The sequence below is a fragment of the Tauraco erythrolophus genome, chromosome 2 (assembly GCF_009769465.1).
Source record: "Tauraco erythrolophus isolate bTauEry1 chromosome 2, bTauEry1.pri, whole genome shotgun sequence".
NCBI lineage: Eukaryota > Metazoa > Chordata > Aves > Musophagiformes > Musophagidae > Tauraco > Tauraco erythrolophus.
In genome coordinates this window covers 31,656,254-31,673,936 of record NC_141466.1, presented here as the reverse complement: position 1 = coordinate 31,673,936, position 17,683 = coordinate 31,656,254, and the positions used below count along the sequence as shown (strand labels likewise).

At 39.2% G+C, this 17,683-nt stretch overlaps 1 protein-coding gene across 1 annotated transcript in view; it reads left to right on the top strand.

Moving 5' to 3' along the window:
- Positions 1-326: 326 nt before the first annotated feature.
- ZNF292 (zinc finger protein 292) overlaps positions 327-17,683 on the top strand; it is a 52,847-nt gene continuing 35,490 nt past the window's right edge. The window contains exon 1 of the mRNA XM_086631302.1: positions 327-488. Within this exon, the coding sequence (XP_086487428.1) occupies positions 327-488 (162 nt within the window). The remainder of the gene's footprint in view (positions 489-17,683) is intronic.

Genomic DNA, 17,683 nt, shown 5'->3' with positions numbered 1-17,683 from the left:
CGTCGGCGGAAGGGCGGGGAGGGCCATCACGTGGCCGCGCGGCCGCCGGGCGCGTGGCGCCGCGTCACGTGACGCGCGGAGGCGCGCCCCTTTCCCGCTCTCGCCCCTCCCCGGCCGCGTCCTGCGCCGCGGGGGACGGAGAGCGCGCGCGTGCGCGCGCCCGTCCGCCCGCCCGCGCGCGCTCCCGCGCGTTCTCCGGCACGTGACCCCTCCCTGGAACGTGGTATTGTGTAATCACGTGACCTGGAAACGGAGCGGGGAGGGGGGGCCGGGAGGCCGAGGCAGGGAAGGGGGGGGCTGCGTACGCGACGGAGCGGGGTGCGAAGATGGCGGACGAGGAGGCCGAGCAGGAGAGCGGTAGCCTAGGTGGCGACCTCCTGGAGCTGCGGCGCCTGCGGGAGCGGCTGGTGGAGCTAGAGACGGGGCTGCGGGAGAGCCCCGAGCCGGCGGTGCAGGCGGCTACCGAGTACTGCAAGCAGCTCTGCCAGGTCAGGCCGCCTCTTCCCTTCCCTTCCCTTCCCTTCCTTCCCTTCCCTGCCCCCGCCCGCGCCCTCCCCTCCCCCGCAGGGTGTGTGTGTGTCTGTCTGTCTGTGTGTGTGCCCGGGCGAGAGGGAGCGCGGGGGGCCGGGCGGGAGCAGCGCCGCCCCCGCCGTGGCGCCGCGGGGAGAGCCGAGCCCCGCCGAGCCGAGCCAGAGCCAACGGCTCGGTGCGGCGGTTGGCCCGGGCGGGGGGAGGGCGCGCTGGGAGTTGGTGCTCCGGGCCGGGCGCCGCGGGGCGATTGACGCCGCCGCCGCCGCTCATTGTGGGCTGAGATGAGGCGACCCGCCCCCCTGCGCCGGGAGCCGCTCCGGCCGGGCCTGTAATCCCCTTCCCCCGCCTCTCGTCCCCGGCGGCCGCCCCGGTTCTCGCGGTCTCTAGGCCCCTTTGTTGTGCTCTGTGGCTCGGCTTGTCGAAGGGCCCTTTGTTCCTGGCGGTGGCGGACCGAGGGCCCCCCTTCTCTCCGGCACCCCCCCCTCCCCTGGAGGCAAAGCGCGGGGCGAAGGGAGGGAGGCGGCAGTCGGGGAGATGGGGGCTCCGCTTCTCCGCCGAGGGGCCGGGGAGGAGCTGAAAGTCCGTCCCGGGTCGCCTGTGCTCGGGGCTAATGCTCTATGCCCGAGTACCCTTCCCCTCGCCCTTCCCTATCTCGTAGCCTGGAGGGATAGCGGAGTTTTTGCCATCCTGGGAAAGAGAGGGCGGTGAAGTGGTGGTGGACTGAACTAAGTCGCCAGTGACGGTTGGCAGGTCCGTAGGTCCGCGATGCTGCGCTCCCGGGTTCTCGCCCTGTCAAGCGAGCGCAGTCCCACCTCGGGAGAGGGCTCCTGAGCTGGCACTGCTTGAAGCACCATTGTGCGCAATTATTCCGGCTCTGACTGCCGTCGGGAAAAGGCCTGCTTCCCGAGGGCTTGGGCTGGTCCTGAAGCAGGGGTGTTTGCAGGTGTTTCTTCTGAACTGGTGACCCCGCTGAGTATCCCTTTCTAAACAAACTTTGTGGGGCTAGCTCTACAGTTAAAACAAACTGCTCCATCTTAGTCACGTATGTGTTGATATGTTGCCCTAATTTCTCTTAGGTGTCCTTTCTCAACTAGCATTAGGTATGATATGATGTGTAAAACAGGTTCTTAAATATTTTAGGCCACACAAATTCACAGAAACCGCTACTTCTGTAGCTTTGCTGTGGGCTTAACAGTCTGTCTGACAAAAGTGGTAATTATTTACACATTGCTGTCGCCCATTCATGGAAGGTAGGACAATTTTTAAAAGGTGGAGTAGCTGAGAGTGAATTCACGTGATTGGTTTGAATTGTGTTTTATTTGTGATTTTGTATCTGGTTTCTTAAAGAGTTGATTCTTGATGGTAGCCATTGTAGCGTACTAATTCACATGTCTGTCACTTCTGGACTAAACTGAGCTCTACTTTTTGCTAACCAGAGAGATTCACTTCTAAATATTTTAAGCATATTCCTTTCTTGTATTTTATTCTTATATACAGGAGTCATATTTCAAGTTCTTTTTCTCCCGTCAAAATGTATCATATTGTATTTGGGTAGAATGTCCATGTAGATGCACAGAAACAAGAGTGGTTTGTGTTGGTTCAGATCACTCTGTTCTTAGTCTATTTAATCTTTGTGCCTGCTCTTTTAAATTCATACGCTGGGAGGTGGAAGTCTGGCTTTCCTGGCTCTGGCTCGACTACGAACTTGTGAATGAGCTGTTCATTGAACTGAAGTAGTTGGGTAGGTGGGAATGAAGACTCCATCCTTGACGTGTACCAAGTAGGTTACTGGTGTCTAAAGCAGATTTATCACTGAAATTATGGTTGCGTGTGCTTAGGGAGTGATTTCAGTAGTCGATTGATTTAAAGTTTAACAAAAACAAATATTATTCTTACTATTTTAATGACTGTTGCAAAAGTCTGTTGCATAGCCTAAGTTTACTAATTTTCTTAAACATGCACCTTTTAAAAACATGTCTCGCAGAACAAAACCGTTGTGTAGAAACTGACTTAGATAAAAATCCATGCTGTTTTGAAATCTGTCCCTTCTATACCAAGATTTATAGGAAGACTCTATCTGTTTTTGCAGGCTGAACACTGATGGGTAACACTGAGAGTTGAGATGTGCCATTCAATATTGAAAGAACCTGCTCTTCAAATTTTAAACCGAGATCTAAACAGATACTTCATGTATAAAATAGTGGTGGTGTTGGCCGGATGCTTTTTATATTGGTGGAACAGAGATTTTTTTTAAATCTCTTCACCTGTGCTGGTGATGCTAAAGTACTTATTCAGCCTCTTCAACAGTTTTAATCCTTTATTGAGGCTAACACAAAATAGAATTTATGATTCAAATAGTACGCTTTGCTACTTAACTTGCACTGCGTGACAGAGGTTATAGAAAATTCAAGTAATAGTAAAAGCCATCTCAGAAATCTCTTTTAAATAACAGTTTAAAGGCATCTGACATGATTTCTAGAATAAAGTCTTTTGAGTATATATGTGTGAAAGAATAATTTGACTGATCATATATACAAAACTTAATCTTATTTCTGTCTTAAGTCTGGAAGCACAGTGCTGAGCAAATATTTTAGTGTTAACTCAGTATGATTTCAGTTGCCTTTTTTTTTTTTAATGCTTAGTTTCTAGGCATGAAATAATTACAGAGGACTTGGAAAGTCTTGTGTTCTTATTTTATCTTGCCAGATAGTCACTCTAGAGCCCAGCAACCACATAGTGTGTTGCTATAAATCAACTTTTAAATTTATGTATTTTTTTAAATGAAGTGGGTAGCATAATGTTTGAGAAATAAGCGTATTGTCATACTGAAGGAAGCTAAAGAATGTGCAGTAGAGCATTGAAAGATCTTTAGGTTCAAAGGCAAATAAGGGATTTAAATATTCTGCTCTCGTTAAATGAAGTGGGAGTTGTACAGCCAAATCCCTTATCTGGTTTTGAAAAATCTCAATTTGAACTATTTCAATGTTTATAACCCAACAGCGTAGAAGAACTGTTATGAACACAGAAAAACAAGGCCCATTGTACCTTGACAGAAAATAATATTATAGAACTGTTTTCTTCTCTTGTAAGAATAAAGTTTGCTTTGATGTATTTTATATGCAGCGTTTCATTAGCTATAAATATTTGTTGTGTTTTACTGCTGATTGCTCTGTGAAATGTTGCAATTATTCTAAAATTTTAAGGGGATTATAGTCTGGACCTTAATCCTGTACCATATCTATGTGAATGTAGTTGTGTTCACTGTTGTCAGCATTCAATAGAGGGCATTATTTTTACTTGTTATCAAGTGAAATTCATGGATGTATATAAAATTACTTTTTGATTGTGATTCATACTCTTCTGTTGCAATTTGGTAATTAGCAAATCTGTGACAAACGGTTATGTTGTCACAAACAGTATGTGTGCAGACTGAGGCAGACAAAACAAGTATCTTCAGCTGTAGTGACTAAAAATCGAAAGTGTGAATTTTGCAAAAATTCAGAACAGTCCAAAGAAAGATTGCTCTTCTTGTCACGGTGTGGTGACTGATGAGGTTCTTTTCAGACTTCTCTAAAAGGTGATCTGTTGATTGTATTCCTTTAAACAAGACAAAAATGTTTGTTGTTTGTTTGTTTTTTTTTTCCTGAGAGCTGGGTGGGTTTGATGCTGATGGGTGTATCAGAGCTCTTCACTATGGACTGTGTTCCGATTGGTTCCAGTTGGTCGTTACCTGATATAACCTTTATTTTCTTAAATACCAAATTGCAGGCTAGTAACAAATTTTCTTTTGTTGCTAATCAGTTGTGAAATCTTTGTGGTATCTCTGCTTATCCTGACTTTTTTCTGTAGTTGGCATGTTTTGTCTTTTGAGCTTAATAGTCTTCCCTCCATTGTTATTTTTGACTTTCTGTCTCTCTTCTGAATCTGCTTTTGAGGTTTTTGTTTGAGGTAGGGTTTTTTGGTTGTGTTTTTTTTTTTAAACTCTCCTGCAGTACTTTGTGGTACAAATTCTCTGAAAGTGTAAGGTGGTCAAGTTTGTTGTACTAATGTAGGAGTTGTCAACATATAGTGACATATCAAAAACATAGGAAAATATTTGGACTGCTGTGTGGTCCTTTCTCAGCCTGTACTTTTTGTCTCATCTGTTGGTTGTCTTGTATCTGCCTGTTAGGAGAAAAATCATGTGTTAAAATTTGTTAACAAGTGTGCTTAGCCATTAGTGGACACATTAATATCCTTCTAGTGTAGACAGTTTACTCAATAGTAACCTGGGACGATCTTAACACTAGCAGCAAAAGTGTGACACTGATGAAGAAATGCATTGAGGGATGTGTGCAAAGGTTTTTAGCTACTTCAAAAAAACCCTCAAAACTTCTTTAAAAAAAAGCTTCTTCTCAACTGATGTAACTGCATAGAGTTTGTTTCTACTGTTTTAAGATGATTTTTATTGTGTGTTGAGGTACTAGTGAAGCATTAGGACCTTAAGGTCCTACCCTATTTTTTTTTTTCCGTGTGCTGACATGCTAGAGTAGGTCTTAGTAATGCTGAGGAATATATACTATACTAATGTGAAAATAAGATGTCCCTCCTAAGAGCAAACGTACATAGCTCTACATAAAAAGCTTTTTTTAATTGTATATCTGTAATCAATAAGGTTATAAAGTTTTCACTAATTATTTGTTTCTATTGGAGGCTAGTCTTATTTTCTTCTCTTATACCTTATTACAGTTGGCTTTCAGTTTTTACAGCTCTCGGACTTCAGGACTTTCTGGTGCTGTCACCCTCATCACTGTCGTCATCTTCCTCCCTATTAGTCTCTGTATTCTTAGCTTTGTCTTCAGGTTCAAGATGACAGAAACAGTCTTCAGTGTTGTCCATAGAATTTGAAATAAAGCCTTTCTTAAACTTTTTAGCTACAACTTCTGGATTTATCCAAACCCAGTCTGTCCTAATCCCATGACAAAGAAGTGTTCCAGAAGGCTTCTTTATTTTTTCCTGTAGGAATTAGAGTATATTCCCTTGCCAAGAGTCATTCTGTATATAAAGACCTCAACAGTCTTTGAAGGGCTTATTTGCTCTTTCATCAGGCACTTGCAGTTGTGATGTCCTTCCTCCTGATGTGACTGTAAGATTGGTGTTCACTGACAGTGAAAAATACCATCAGCAAAATGTCAGGTGCCCTTTTAATACAAGTAGAAGGCATTTCCTCTTTTTCTTAATATTACACCTGATCTCTTACTGCAGACAACATTCATTGAACTCTTCACCGAGTGTGTAGGTAGACATCTGCCCTTGATTTTGTTTGACTCAACAGCTAATAGTGATCTTTACATAATATAGTCACAAACTGCTGGAATGTGAATATTGGTAAGGTTGCTGTTTTTTGAGCTTTCAGTTTAATGATTTCCTGTGTAACCAGGTCTCTGTCTTCTTTTGAGTGTGCACAAATTCTACAACTTCTACATCTTTAAGTAAAAAATATTTTCGAGTCGAGTGAGTGATTTCTACGTTGAGCTAACCCTTAAAAGCTTCTGTTTTGATGTTTCTGTGTTTGCACATTTACCTCTACTACACTGTGTTTCGTTCTGGTCTCACAGTTGCTATTTTTTTCTGCAGAAGTTCCTGTGAGTAAGATTTCCATGATAACTTCTAATACTTTTCCATTTTGCTTTCGTTCCTGTAACCTCCAGATTATCTGCTATTCAGGGAGAGATGTACAACTGCCAGAAATCACAAGAAATCCACTAAACTATAGTACACCACAGATTCCCAAGTGCGTGAAGAAAAACAACTGTCATCACTGTGTCGTCTCATGCAAACTTTGAGCTGCCTCTGGCATTTTTGTGCTCCTTCACTATAAAACCTGCCATGCCAAACAGTTATCTTATTGAGCTGGGGGGGTGGGACAGAAACAACACCCCCTGATTTTTTAAGTTAAACTATGGAGAGTCTGGGAAATTGTCTTTCTTTCAAATAATTATGTGATGTGTGCATATCTGGATATAAAGTGTGTATGTGCTTAGAAAAAAAAAAAGCCTCACTGTTTAGGGTAGGTCTATCCAATGAGCATAATTGTTGTAGTCTTTGTCCTCAGTAATGGCATCAGGCCTCAGCATCATCCCAGATTGGAGCTGGGCTTCATCAGAACTTCTGAGATCTGTACGATAAGTTTTTATTAATATAAATTTTCCTATATCAAAGTAAGTGGATGTGACTGACATAGTTGTTTGGGGTTTTTTCCTACCTGTATGTATCTCTGAAAATCAGGATCTCATTGATTTGGTTTTCTAATCATGCTAATCCTAAGCAGTCTGTCACGCTGTCAGTCCTTTTTTTTTTTTTTCGATTGTGATGATTTTAGTCAAATATATTTGAGCATAAAAAGTACCAAGATGTGATACACATGGGTTGGTGGTGTTTGGGTTTTTTTGAGAGATGGCTAATGTGTTCAGGCAGCAAGTTTAGTTCAGAGTGTTTGTAGCTCATGTCTTACCAAGTGTAACGATCTTCAAAAATGTAGCTTTTTGTAGTTTAGTTGAATTGTTTCCCAGTTACATATTAGGTTACTTGGACAACCAGAACTGGTGCGGTTAGTTTTAGATGTGTGTTTTATGATCTGCTTATGCACAAAGCCTGGTCTTTAATAACAGCCTTTTAATATTATTGTTGGACAGATGAGGAGCATCTTAAACTCATTTTGGTGACAATTTTGAGTTACAAGATCTGCTGTAATACAGATTGAGTCTTTTCATTTTTTAAGTTGCCATCTATGTAAAATGGAATAATTTGTATTCTTGATTTTTGAATAAATTGTTTCTTCTCTGTTAAAAACTCTTTAAATATCGATAGACAGTTAGGAAAGAACAGTCATAACTACGTTGTGTTTTAGTTATGAAAACTTCCCTTTTCAACTAGCTCAGTTTGGCAGTATTTTCCCCATATGGAACAGGTATTTGGAAGAGATCTAACTCAGCTAGACCATGATTCCAAAGCAGGATTAATTATTGGTAAGCCGTAGCTACAGATGCTTGTTTAACCTGTTCTCAGAATTTTCAAGTGAGAAAGATTACAAGAAAATTCCCTGGATAATACATTTTAGTTCAGTTGTCTTTGCCTTCAAACTTTTTTTTTTCCTCTTACAGTCTAACTTGATCTCTAACCTTGTGTTGCAATTTAAGACTACTATGATTTATCCTATCCCATGTAGACATGTCAAATAGCATATTCCTTTTCTGTTGCAATCACCTATTAGATTTTCAAGGTTATTTTCAGTTTTTCTCCAGTTTTCACTTTTGTGAACAGTTTCTGCAGTCTTTGATTTTAAATTTTTCTTTTCCCCCCTTTCCTTTTTGCTTTGTTACTATATCTATGTGGTTTTGAAGTACTTACCTGCAGGAAAGGTAACAATCTAGTAAGAATTCGGTAGGAAAGTGACAACCCATGTAAAAGTTAGGATTTAATACATTTTTATTCTTCCAAGTACAAATAGTCCAGCAAAGAGCAGTAGTTCTCAAAAGCATAACAAGTTAAGGTAGTTAAGAAGATGACAACATGTAGATGGAGGAATTAAATTTAATAAAACTTCAGAGTCTTTACAAAAGCTCGCCTTTCTATGGAAGGTGCTGGATACAATACTAAAATCAAGCATTCCACTTAGTTACTGTGGAAAAGAGAAAAAGCTTTCAGTTTGGCAAATAGATACTTACTTTCATAGTTACCCTGATGCACAATTTTTGCTGGGTTAAAGTTACATGGTGCTTTTACTGAAGTTCAGAAAACACCTCCTGTCAGCAAACTACATTTCTCGAAGAAATACTTTTAGCCAAAATTTAATACTTGGAGGTTATTAAGTGTGGTTACAGTTTTTCTCCATAATATCCTTGATTCTTATTGCCCATTCAGAGATGGAGAGGCATTCTGCTTTACCCAGTCCTTCAGCCATCAAAAAAAAAAAATCTGAAGACCTTAATGTAGACTTCAATTTATCCATAACGGCTGTAAACAGTAACTGCACATCTATGCAGCATAACTAAACATATTAGCTACTTTTCTGTACTGGCACATGTATTCCTACCTTTATCTCTTCCCAGAAATCCAAACTTTTTTTGCCACTTTTGAATAACGTATATCAATAATGGCTAGGTTGCTTTCTAAAACTAAGATTCACTGTTTTAAAAACCATGAAATATTAACTATGGAAAGCATCTTCCTTATTGTGCAGGACTACAAAGAATATGTATTTTTGTTAATATTAATTAACAGTTCAGTAGGGCATCTCATTTTATCAAAATGTTCACCTCGTGTGTCTCAGTTTCTTGATGAGGAATTTATACCTATTTGAATGTTCAGTCCATTTTCTTTCTCCCTTAATTTATTTATCTTATTTTTAATTATTTTGTTAGAGAATGAATACCTCATAAACCACAGATCTTGAGGGATGGCAGTAAAAAAGTGCTCTTCTGGAGAATCTTTGCTTTCATTGTGACTAAGTCAGGGAATTTCATCCAGCCACTTACTTTTCCACTTACTCTGCCATTTAAATGCCATAGTATTTTTTTACTCTAGGCTTTATGCAGACATACTGTATATTGTAGGTGGTTTCTACATAAGACTTCCCTAAATTAGGGATCAAACTAACCGTTAGGAGACATCAACATACTGTTTCTTCAGTGTGATGTATTACCTAAACTGATACAGAAGCCAAAGAAACTATTTAAATTCATGTATGTATTGGAGCATATCCTCAAGAAATAGTGCTCCTGGCATTGATTTATATCTATGAAAAATTTGTTGGTGTTGTTTTTAAAGGCCTCCATATAAATGCATGTGCATTTAACAGCGCAATGTGTGTAATTCTTCAGTTTTCTTTATTAGTTAGCACGACATTCTTACGTCATAAGTTTCTCTAAAGTGATGATGTACAGCAGCTTACAAATTTAAGTTTAAATAACATGTTAAACAATATGACCCGAATCTATCTTTTGAAATAGTATTCCCCATTTTGTTAGGTCTGTGCTTTTGCATCTAATAAGAACTTAATGTCTTGTGTTTTTTAAGAAGTGTGCCAGTGGTTTTTTGAGGTGTGGAATGTTTTTGCTTTATTTGTATTTGTCTTTCCAAATGTGCATTAAAGACAACTCCATGGTATTACTTCTGAGATCTTTAAGGATAAACTGCACAGCTTTCACTTGAGGAGTTAATCTAGTAACACCTAGTACTTGGCAGAACAAAGACATTCAGAAAGAAGGTCTATGTAACATCAAAAAGGCAGTGGAGCTTTCTAAAATTGTTCTCTGAAAATGAGCCTGATCCAATAGGAAATTGGACTAAACCTGCAAAAACATGTGCCTGTAGTTTTTGGTAAGAGTAGTTTGATCAAGTTTCTTCTCCATCTTTTGTTCTATAACTGTTGTACAATCTTCTGGTATGTAATATTTCTGGCTTCATAATTCCCTGTATGAAACGAAAGTAAATAACTCTATCATCAGAGGATCAGGAAAGTCCTGTGCTAACTAATGTAGTTCTCACTTGATTATTTTGTTAATTATTTTGAGCTAGTCACACAATTCTTTGCTCTTGTAGGGGCTCATATAGCAGGGACAACTTCTGCCAAAGTCCCATCTGGCTTCAGATACTGACTCCTAGTGTTCATTCTCTCTTAACTGCTGGACAGATGAATTTGTTGCTTTGAGAAACTTCTTTAGGATTTTTTTAGGTTAAAGATTAGTTTTTGTTTTGTAACTCTCTGTTCTCTTTTGGGTTGAATATAGCAGTTTTCTTAAGAGTTTTCATTTGAGGTGATAGCAAACATGATGTTGCTTTCTCAGTCTCCTGTACATCACAAAGAACAGAATTTGGCACAAGTCCGGTTGTCTTCTGTTATTCAAAATGATGGAGAGAATTGATTCTAGTCAATAGATAAATCGTATTTGATACTTATGAATCTATAATACACTGAATACTGTTTTGATGAATCAGTAAAGTACATTCAGTGATCACGCATTAAATCAAATTATGAGTAAGGAATTTCTCAGTCTTGTGATTCCTACTTGTCTCAGGAGCTTGTGATAATACACTGTTTTATTAACAGAATGAACACAAGGATGAAGACAAGAAGAGATTAAATGTTCAGAAACACAGAAGACATAATCTGAACTTCATTTTTACTTTAATCGTTGGAGAGTAGCTCTTACGAAGAGAATAAGTGGGTTAAAAAGTAACTTCTGATTTTGAATCCGTACTAGTGAAGATGATAAAACTTAAGTATCCCAATTCTGCAGACCTGGAACTTGTGTAGTGTTCTGGTTGCAACTGGCATGGCAATTGAACCTTGCTTTTGGATACCCAGCCAGACTGCGTGAATCACATCAGTGTGATGGCAGGAGCTCTGAGTTCTGCCCAGGGTTGCTAACATATTCCGGAGAAAGTATAATCTTGACTTCTCTCCTTTCTCTCACATGGACACAGTGGCAGTACCTTGATGCTGGTAAAAAGACACAGTTGATTATTAGATTTTGTGTGAATTGTGTAGATGTTAGCTTGGTCTTTCACAGGAAATGCAGATAGATGGAAGCATCTTCTGGGATGCCGGTTTGACTCTGCTGAATAGACAAGCTTAAAATGGCAATTGAGTAGAATCATAGAATGGTTTGGGTTGGAAGGGACCTCAAAGATCATCTAGTTCCAACCCCTCTGCATGGGCAGGGAAACCCTCCACTATACCAGGTTGCCCAAAGCCTCATCCAACCTGGCCTTCAACACTTCCAGGGATGGGGCATCTACAACTTCTCTGGGCAACCTGTTCTGCTGCCTCACCACCCTCTGAGTGAATAATTTTTTTCTTATATCCGATCTAAATCTACCCTCTTTCAGTTTAAATCCATTGCCCCTTGTCCTATCACTACACGCCCTTGAAAAAAGTCCCTCTCCAGCTTTCCTGTAGGCCCCCTTTAAGTACTGGAAGGCTGCTATGAGATCACCCCCGAGCCTTCTCTTCTCCAGGCTGAACAGCCCCAACTCTCTCAGTAACCTTTCTACTGAGGAAGATTATCAAGTTCTCATCAGAATTAAAAAGGTTTGAAATAGCAATGGGAAAAGTTACATTCAGTCGATAACGACAGCTTATACAAAAATGTAACGCAGATGAACTACGGAAATATTTGTAATGTCTCATTTCACTTGACTGAGAGAGGAGGTTCAAGTTACCTATATTGCAGAAAATGCACATATTTTCAGATTAGACATAGTTATTTCTGGCTATCTTCCTATTTTTAAACTGCCCATATGCCAGCCTGATAATTAAAAGAATAGGTAAATTAGATTTCCTGGCAGTGGATAAAAGTTTACTGTAATGAACATCCCACCATATTCCTGAAATGCCTGTTTAATAACCAACTGCTGAATGTTGTTTTTAAGTAAATAGACTAAAATATGAAGGTTGGGATGACAACATTAAATTGAGACCTGAACGAAAACCTGAATAGAAGAGATGTAGCCTCGGACTATGAAAAGCTCCCTTCTTAGTAAGGGTGCAAGAGAAATCAGATGCTACTGACAAGATCAGAAAGAGCATACTGAATGCGAAATGTTGAAAGATTAAAGACAAGCCTAAAGAAGGATAATTTCTACTACTGTATATGACAAAGCATGAGGCTTAATTAAGTTATTTCCTGGCATTTTAAATAATTTACTTGTCTTAAAACAGTTTATGAGTGTAAGAAGAGACTATCCATTAATTTTCTAGGTTTTTCTAGTTCTTTTCTAAAACTACCTGGTTTTTGAATTTTAAGCAAAATAGTGACTAAAGAATAACGGGAGGAACAGCACCAAGGTAATTTCTCTTTTTTTTTTTTTTTTTGCCTCTTTCAATTTAATAATTATCAGTCTGAGCTCATGCAGTATGTTCAGCATGCCCAGGTGAAAACATACAAATTGCTTGCGCCTTTGACTTACATTTGGGGAGATAAACATTTCTCTGTCAGTTAACAGAAGGTTCTATGTTTGATAATTAACTTTCCAGAGTAAGTAATCTCCCTTCCTTGCTGGTTTTTGTGATGTTTTCTTGGTGATGGTAGATGGCATAATTACTGCTCTCAGAGTTGTAACAGAGCCCCACAAGCTTTTCTTCTATTTCTGGTTCCGTTATCTGCCAAGATGCTTTTTTTCCCAAACCTTCCTCCAATGTAGACTCTGTCTTAGAAATGTAAATGTATTTTTTGATGGCATACCTACATCTTGGTTTTGTATCTGTAAATTGAGGCAATGGTACTTACCTGCTATTTAGAATTACATATGTTAGAAGAAAAACCTGTTTTTTTTATTTTTCTTACTTGATCTGCCAAATGAGGTAGAAATGATTGGATAAGAGGCATGGTTAACTTTTTATGCTTGTGCATTGAAGACTCAGGGCACTAATGTCCTTACAAATTGATTTGTAACAATAGTTAAAAAAAAATCTTCAAGAAGTTAATCTTAAGAGTGATTTTCTTTGTTGTGAATCATCATTACATGGATTCTTCCTGCAATTAGTCTTGACTCTTTTTACCAGAGATGTGCCTTAGAGTATCTTTAAAACTGTTCAGGAAACTGATACTTAAAAGTATTTGAGCTAGTGGATTTTTTTGTTTAGATAACACCTAAACACTTTATATCCTGATAAGTGATGGTTATCTTATCAAGAGAGTGTATACCGATGTATCTGGGTATTGGAGATATCAATAATAAAAGTCACTTCCATTGTGTAGGTGGTACTTCATTCTGAGTACAGAACAGAGCATGTGGGTTTTTTCTCGTGGAAGGAGAAACACTGTAATAGAGACAAGACTATAAAAACATACATGCTCATACACTATAACAAAATGACTTTTATTGTTCTCAATATCTCTCTTCAGTAGATGAATGAGAAAGTGAATGGTTGAAAGGATGGTTTTCAGGTAATGTAACATATCCATAGAAGATATGTCAACCAAAATAGTGGGTGGCCTCCTATACATTAATACTCTGAGTCAGACAAGAAGTTCGCTTTGAAAGTGATCTTCTGATCATCCCTGTTTACCATGTTTTTGTTTATGTTGTGGACTGCCTTTGCAGTGTGGAAATTAAATGTGTTTTCATTGAAACTTAACCACAAGCTGAGCTTCAGACGCGATTGCAGGCAGTCCGCTTCAGCCACAAACTGTATCCAGTTAATGGAACCAGCTGAAAGCTAGTCTGAAATGAGATCTCCAGTGGCAGATACACCAGGGACTTGGGGTTCTCAGCACCAGCTTTTCTGCTGTATGGATCTGTTCCTTACACAGTGCATTGCACTGAAGTGCTAGAGTTATGGTGAGCTTTTTGTGGACCAGCACTTAATTGCAAACTCAAGTTTCGTTTTTGTACTTTGTCTCTGAATGAGTCCATCTTGAATTTGTGAGTATTTTTTGGACACACTAATTCAGTACTCACTAATCTTGACTGTGTTTTGCTTTCAACTGCAGCATAGAGAAGCCAGTGGTGTTAGGATGGGGGTGTATAGTGTAAAAGTAGCTGGAGTTTTCCGTTTTGAAGAAAAAGGAGAAACAGTGAAAAAGATTGAAACTGCAGCCTATCAGTGGAGAAGAAGAGTAGTAATGGCAGAAAAAAATTGGATAGCTCTGTACCATGCCTGCAGAAATAGAGAACTTAAAACAATTGCTTAAATACAATCTTGTAGTAAGTGATGGAATTAAGAGTCTGGCTTCAGTCCTGTCTTCTGGGCACAAGTCAGTATCTCTATTAGAATGAAAGCAACATCAGCTGGTTCTTCAGCCAAAGGCTATACTTTGCTTAACAACTTTATTGTGAAACAATTCAGAAGGCACATTCAAAGTAAAAATAGCACATCAACAACTTCAACAACTTAAAATCTTGAAAGGATTTAAAAAATGAAATTGAGTACAAATTGGGATTGATGTTCTTTGATTATAACCGTAATTTAAATAGTACTTGTACACTAGAAAAGATAATATTTGATTATGTCATCCTTTGTTTTGTAAATGCAATCTCGTGTTCTGTACCTGCTGAAGTTTTGCTCTTTGATTCTGGATTGTGTCGTATTAGAATCATGAACATGTAAGAGCTAATACTCTTGCAGCACTTGTCTAGCTAGAAAATAAATGTAACAGTGCTAAGCCTTGGTAAACAAATACTGAATCAGCTAGTAGCAGTTTTAATGTGCCTAATTAAGCTGCTTTGGAAATGAATTAGAAGTACAATGCTGTGTTGACTTGTAAAATGACTTCTCTGTGCACAGTTCTAAATAGAAAGTGGTTTTGTTAACTTACATTGATATGACCTAGTTCTTTATTTTGGCATATCTGTAAGGACAGCAATATTTCAGATGGTGCTGTTCTGTCTGTTGCTTGTAGTGGACAGGTTTGAAATACTCATGCTTTTCCATGTACGTTTTGTTCTATGCTAAAAGTAAGTTTGCCCTTAGAGCATCTCAAATAAAAAAACAAAATGTAAGCCTGTTATTTATGTTTGAGGTCCTTTGTTGGAGGCAAAGGTTTAAAGGGAAATAAGAATGGATTATGATTATGGTGATAGGGAGAATTGCCTTGATCAGAGGGGAGTCATACCCCAGAGAAAGACACAGATACTCTTCCTCCCCACCCCTGTGCTTTTTAAAATGAGCAGGAGGTATGATGGAGTTCATACTGCATGTAAAAATTTAGCTTACTCTTTTAAATACTTTAAAAATCAGCTGTGGTAGTATTTGTTCCTAATACCTTAAATAGTGAAGTCTCCTGGGCAATCTGAGGTAGACTTGGTTTAAATTAGACATTGTATTAATAAGGTTTTTTAACAGGCAGAACTAGTTTAAGAACTATTCAAGTTTTTACTTGAATATTCTATTCAATTGACATCTTAGTTGGGTAGTGGTCCGTCCTTGTACAATGTGGACATTAATGCTGGTTGCACCCCAGCTGCAACTTAGCTGCCTCTAGCCTCCTCCGATTAAAGTGCCTTTCATGGGAACCTTAACCTAACAACTTTTTTTAAAAAAAGTTGCACCAGTTATCAAGACTCCTGCTTTTTATGTGATGAAAGGCTTGTTCTCCATCTTCTGGTAAAACGCTGAACAGCAAGGACAAGATAAAGCAGATGACAAAAAAAAAAAGTGGTCTCCACCTCTAGGAGCTGTAGATCATGGAGACTGAGAATAGTCGTATTTCAACACCTGTAGAGATTGTTTTGGTGTCCTTTTAGGATATAACTTTACCATGGGAATTCACAGAGATCTTCTGGTACTGATGTGTTGGTACCAAAGTCTAGTGTTAGACAACTCCAGAGATGTCTAAACTGGGATATGTAATAAAATTTTTAGTATCCCGATTACTTCATTAAGAAGAAAACGTTATAAAGCTGTTCTCAACCAGTCAGTCCATTTTCCTCATGGTATAGAAGAGAGACATCACAGGCAATGCTGCTGATTTAATCACGTTCTGATGGTCTGGAAATGCTTCTTGAGCCAGCTCCTTTTTAGATGCTGTGGGGCTTTGAGGACATGACTGCCCAGTGCGTCGTCTTTTGCTCATCAGTCATGCCTGGCATCGTTCTAGTTATCATCTAATTTACAGCGGGTTCTTGGGGCAGGGATGATTTCAGCATTGCAAACCAGGACTAATGCTCCACTGTGAAAGCAGAGATCTGTTCACTTAACTTACAGGCTTGTTTTTATTTTACCAGTTCAGTTCCATGACTGACTTTTTGTTTGATTCTGTAATGATACTAGCATAGGGCTGGAGTTGGACAGAAGAGTCAAGGCCAGAAGTCCAATTTAGTTTGTAAACTATCATAAATTGCACCTTAAAAGTAGACTGTTATCAGCTTTCCAGGAATTTGAACAATGCTATTTTAATCACGTGCTCAGTTCTTTAATGGTTGCAGCAACTAGTGAGATTATCCTTCAGGCTCTCGCTACTCTGAAAAACACAGCCCTGAGAAATGAACTTCATTTGAACGAGATGTCTAGCGCCAGCCCAAGAATCAGTGTATTAGCTGTGTTTCTCAGAAAAAAACCCTTTTTATTCCCCTATCATTAAGTCAGAAGACATCATCAACATCAGGACTGTATACCTAGTTACTTGATCAAGAATACAGATCAAGTAATTGTGTTCCTAGTGTTTCGTCTCCTAGGATTCAGAGGCTTTGCCATGAACTAAGCTGTCTTGCAATTTGTAGCACTCGATTACTCTCCAGTAGCCATGCTCTTTTGCTGTTTGGGGTCTTACTACCTCTGCAGGCAAGGCAAGAAATTCCTTCTTGCATACCCTAAAAAGAATAGAGAGCATTTTGTCCTGTTATCTTTATTCCTGGAAAGCAGTGTCTTGCACAGTGGACATTCAACATTTTTTGACTCCTTTGATACAGGTGTTTTATTTCTATTGTATTGTTCTGCCCCTGATCTGAGGAACTGGTTTTTATATAATAGCTTTATTTTCATATCGGTTTGAAATCGTCAAACCCACTGATCTGTGAAATACTTTTTGTTTATATGTATCTCCTGTAGATATTTCACTAGTGAATCTATCAGTATTGAAAAGCACTAATGTATTAATTTTTTAGAGAAATGTTAGTCTCAAATATATTAAAGCAGTTGTATAAACCTGTATATTCATGAAATTATTTTTGAAACGTCTATATCTGATGACCTAGCTGCCAAAATTGTACTGAGATCTCAAAATATTTTGATGTCTCCCCCCCCACACACACATATCAGGATGTGTGTATGCCCTTAGTGTGAATGCATCTGGAAGAACCGTGCTTGTGCACAGTTGCCTTGCATGTTTCTGTCTTGGAATGCTGCACATCTGAGATGCTTCAGTATTTTTCCTTTAAGATACTGATGCTGAATGCGAGAGCTTTCAATGAGCTTATTTACTGCGTAGATGTAACTGGTGGAGACTTGTCAAGTTTGAGCACAGAGTTGTGTCTGTGTGTGTGTTCCAGTACTGATGAACAGTACCTCTTGTAGAACCATGGATACTGCAAGAACTTTACGGTTCTTTACAAATATTTCATGGTGTTCTTAACTCTCCTGGGAAAGGAAAGTTAACAGCAGTTTCAAATGTTGTTCTATTTTCTTTTGAGTAATAGTTAAGCATAAGCAATTAGTTGCAAGTCATGA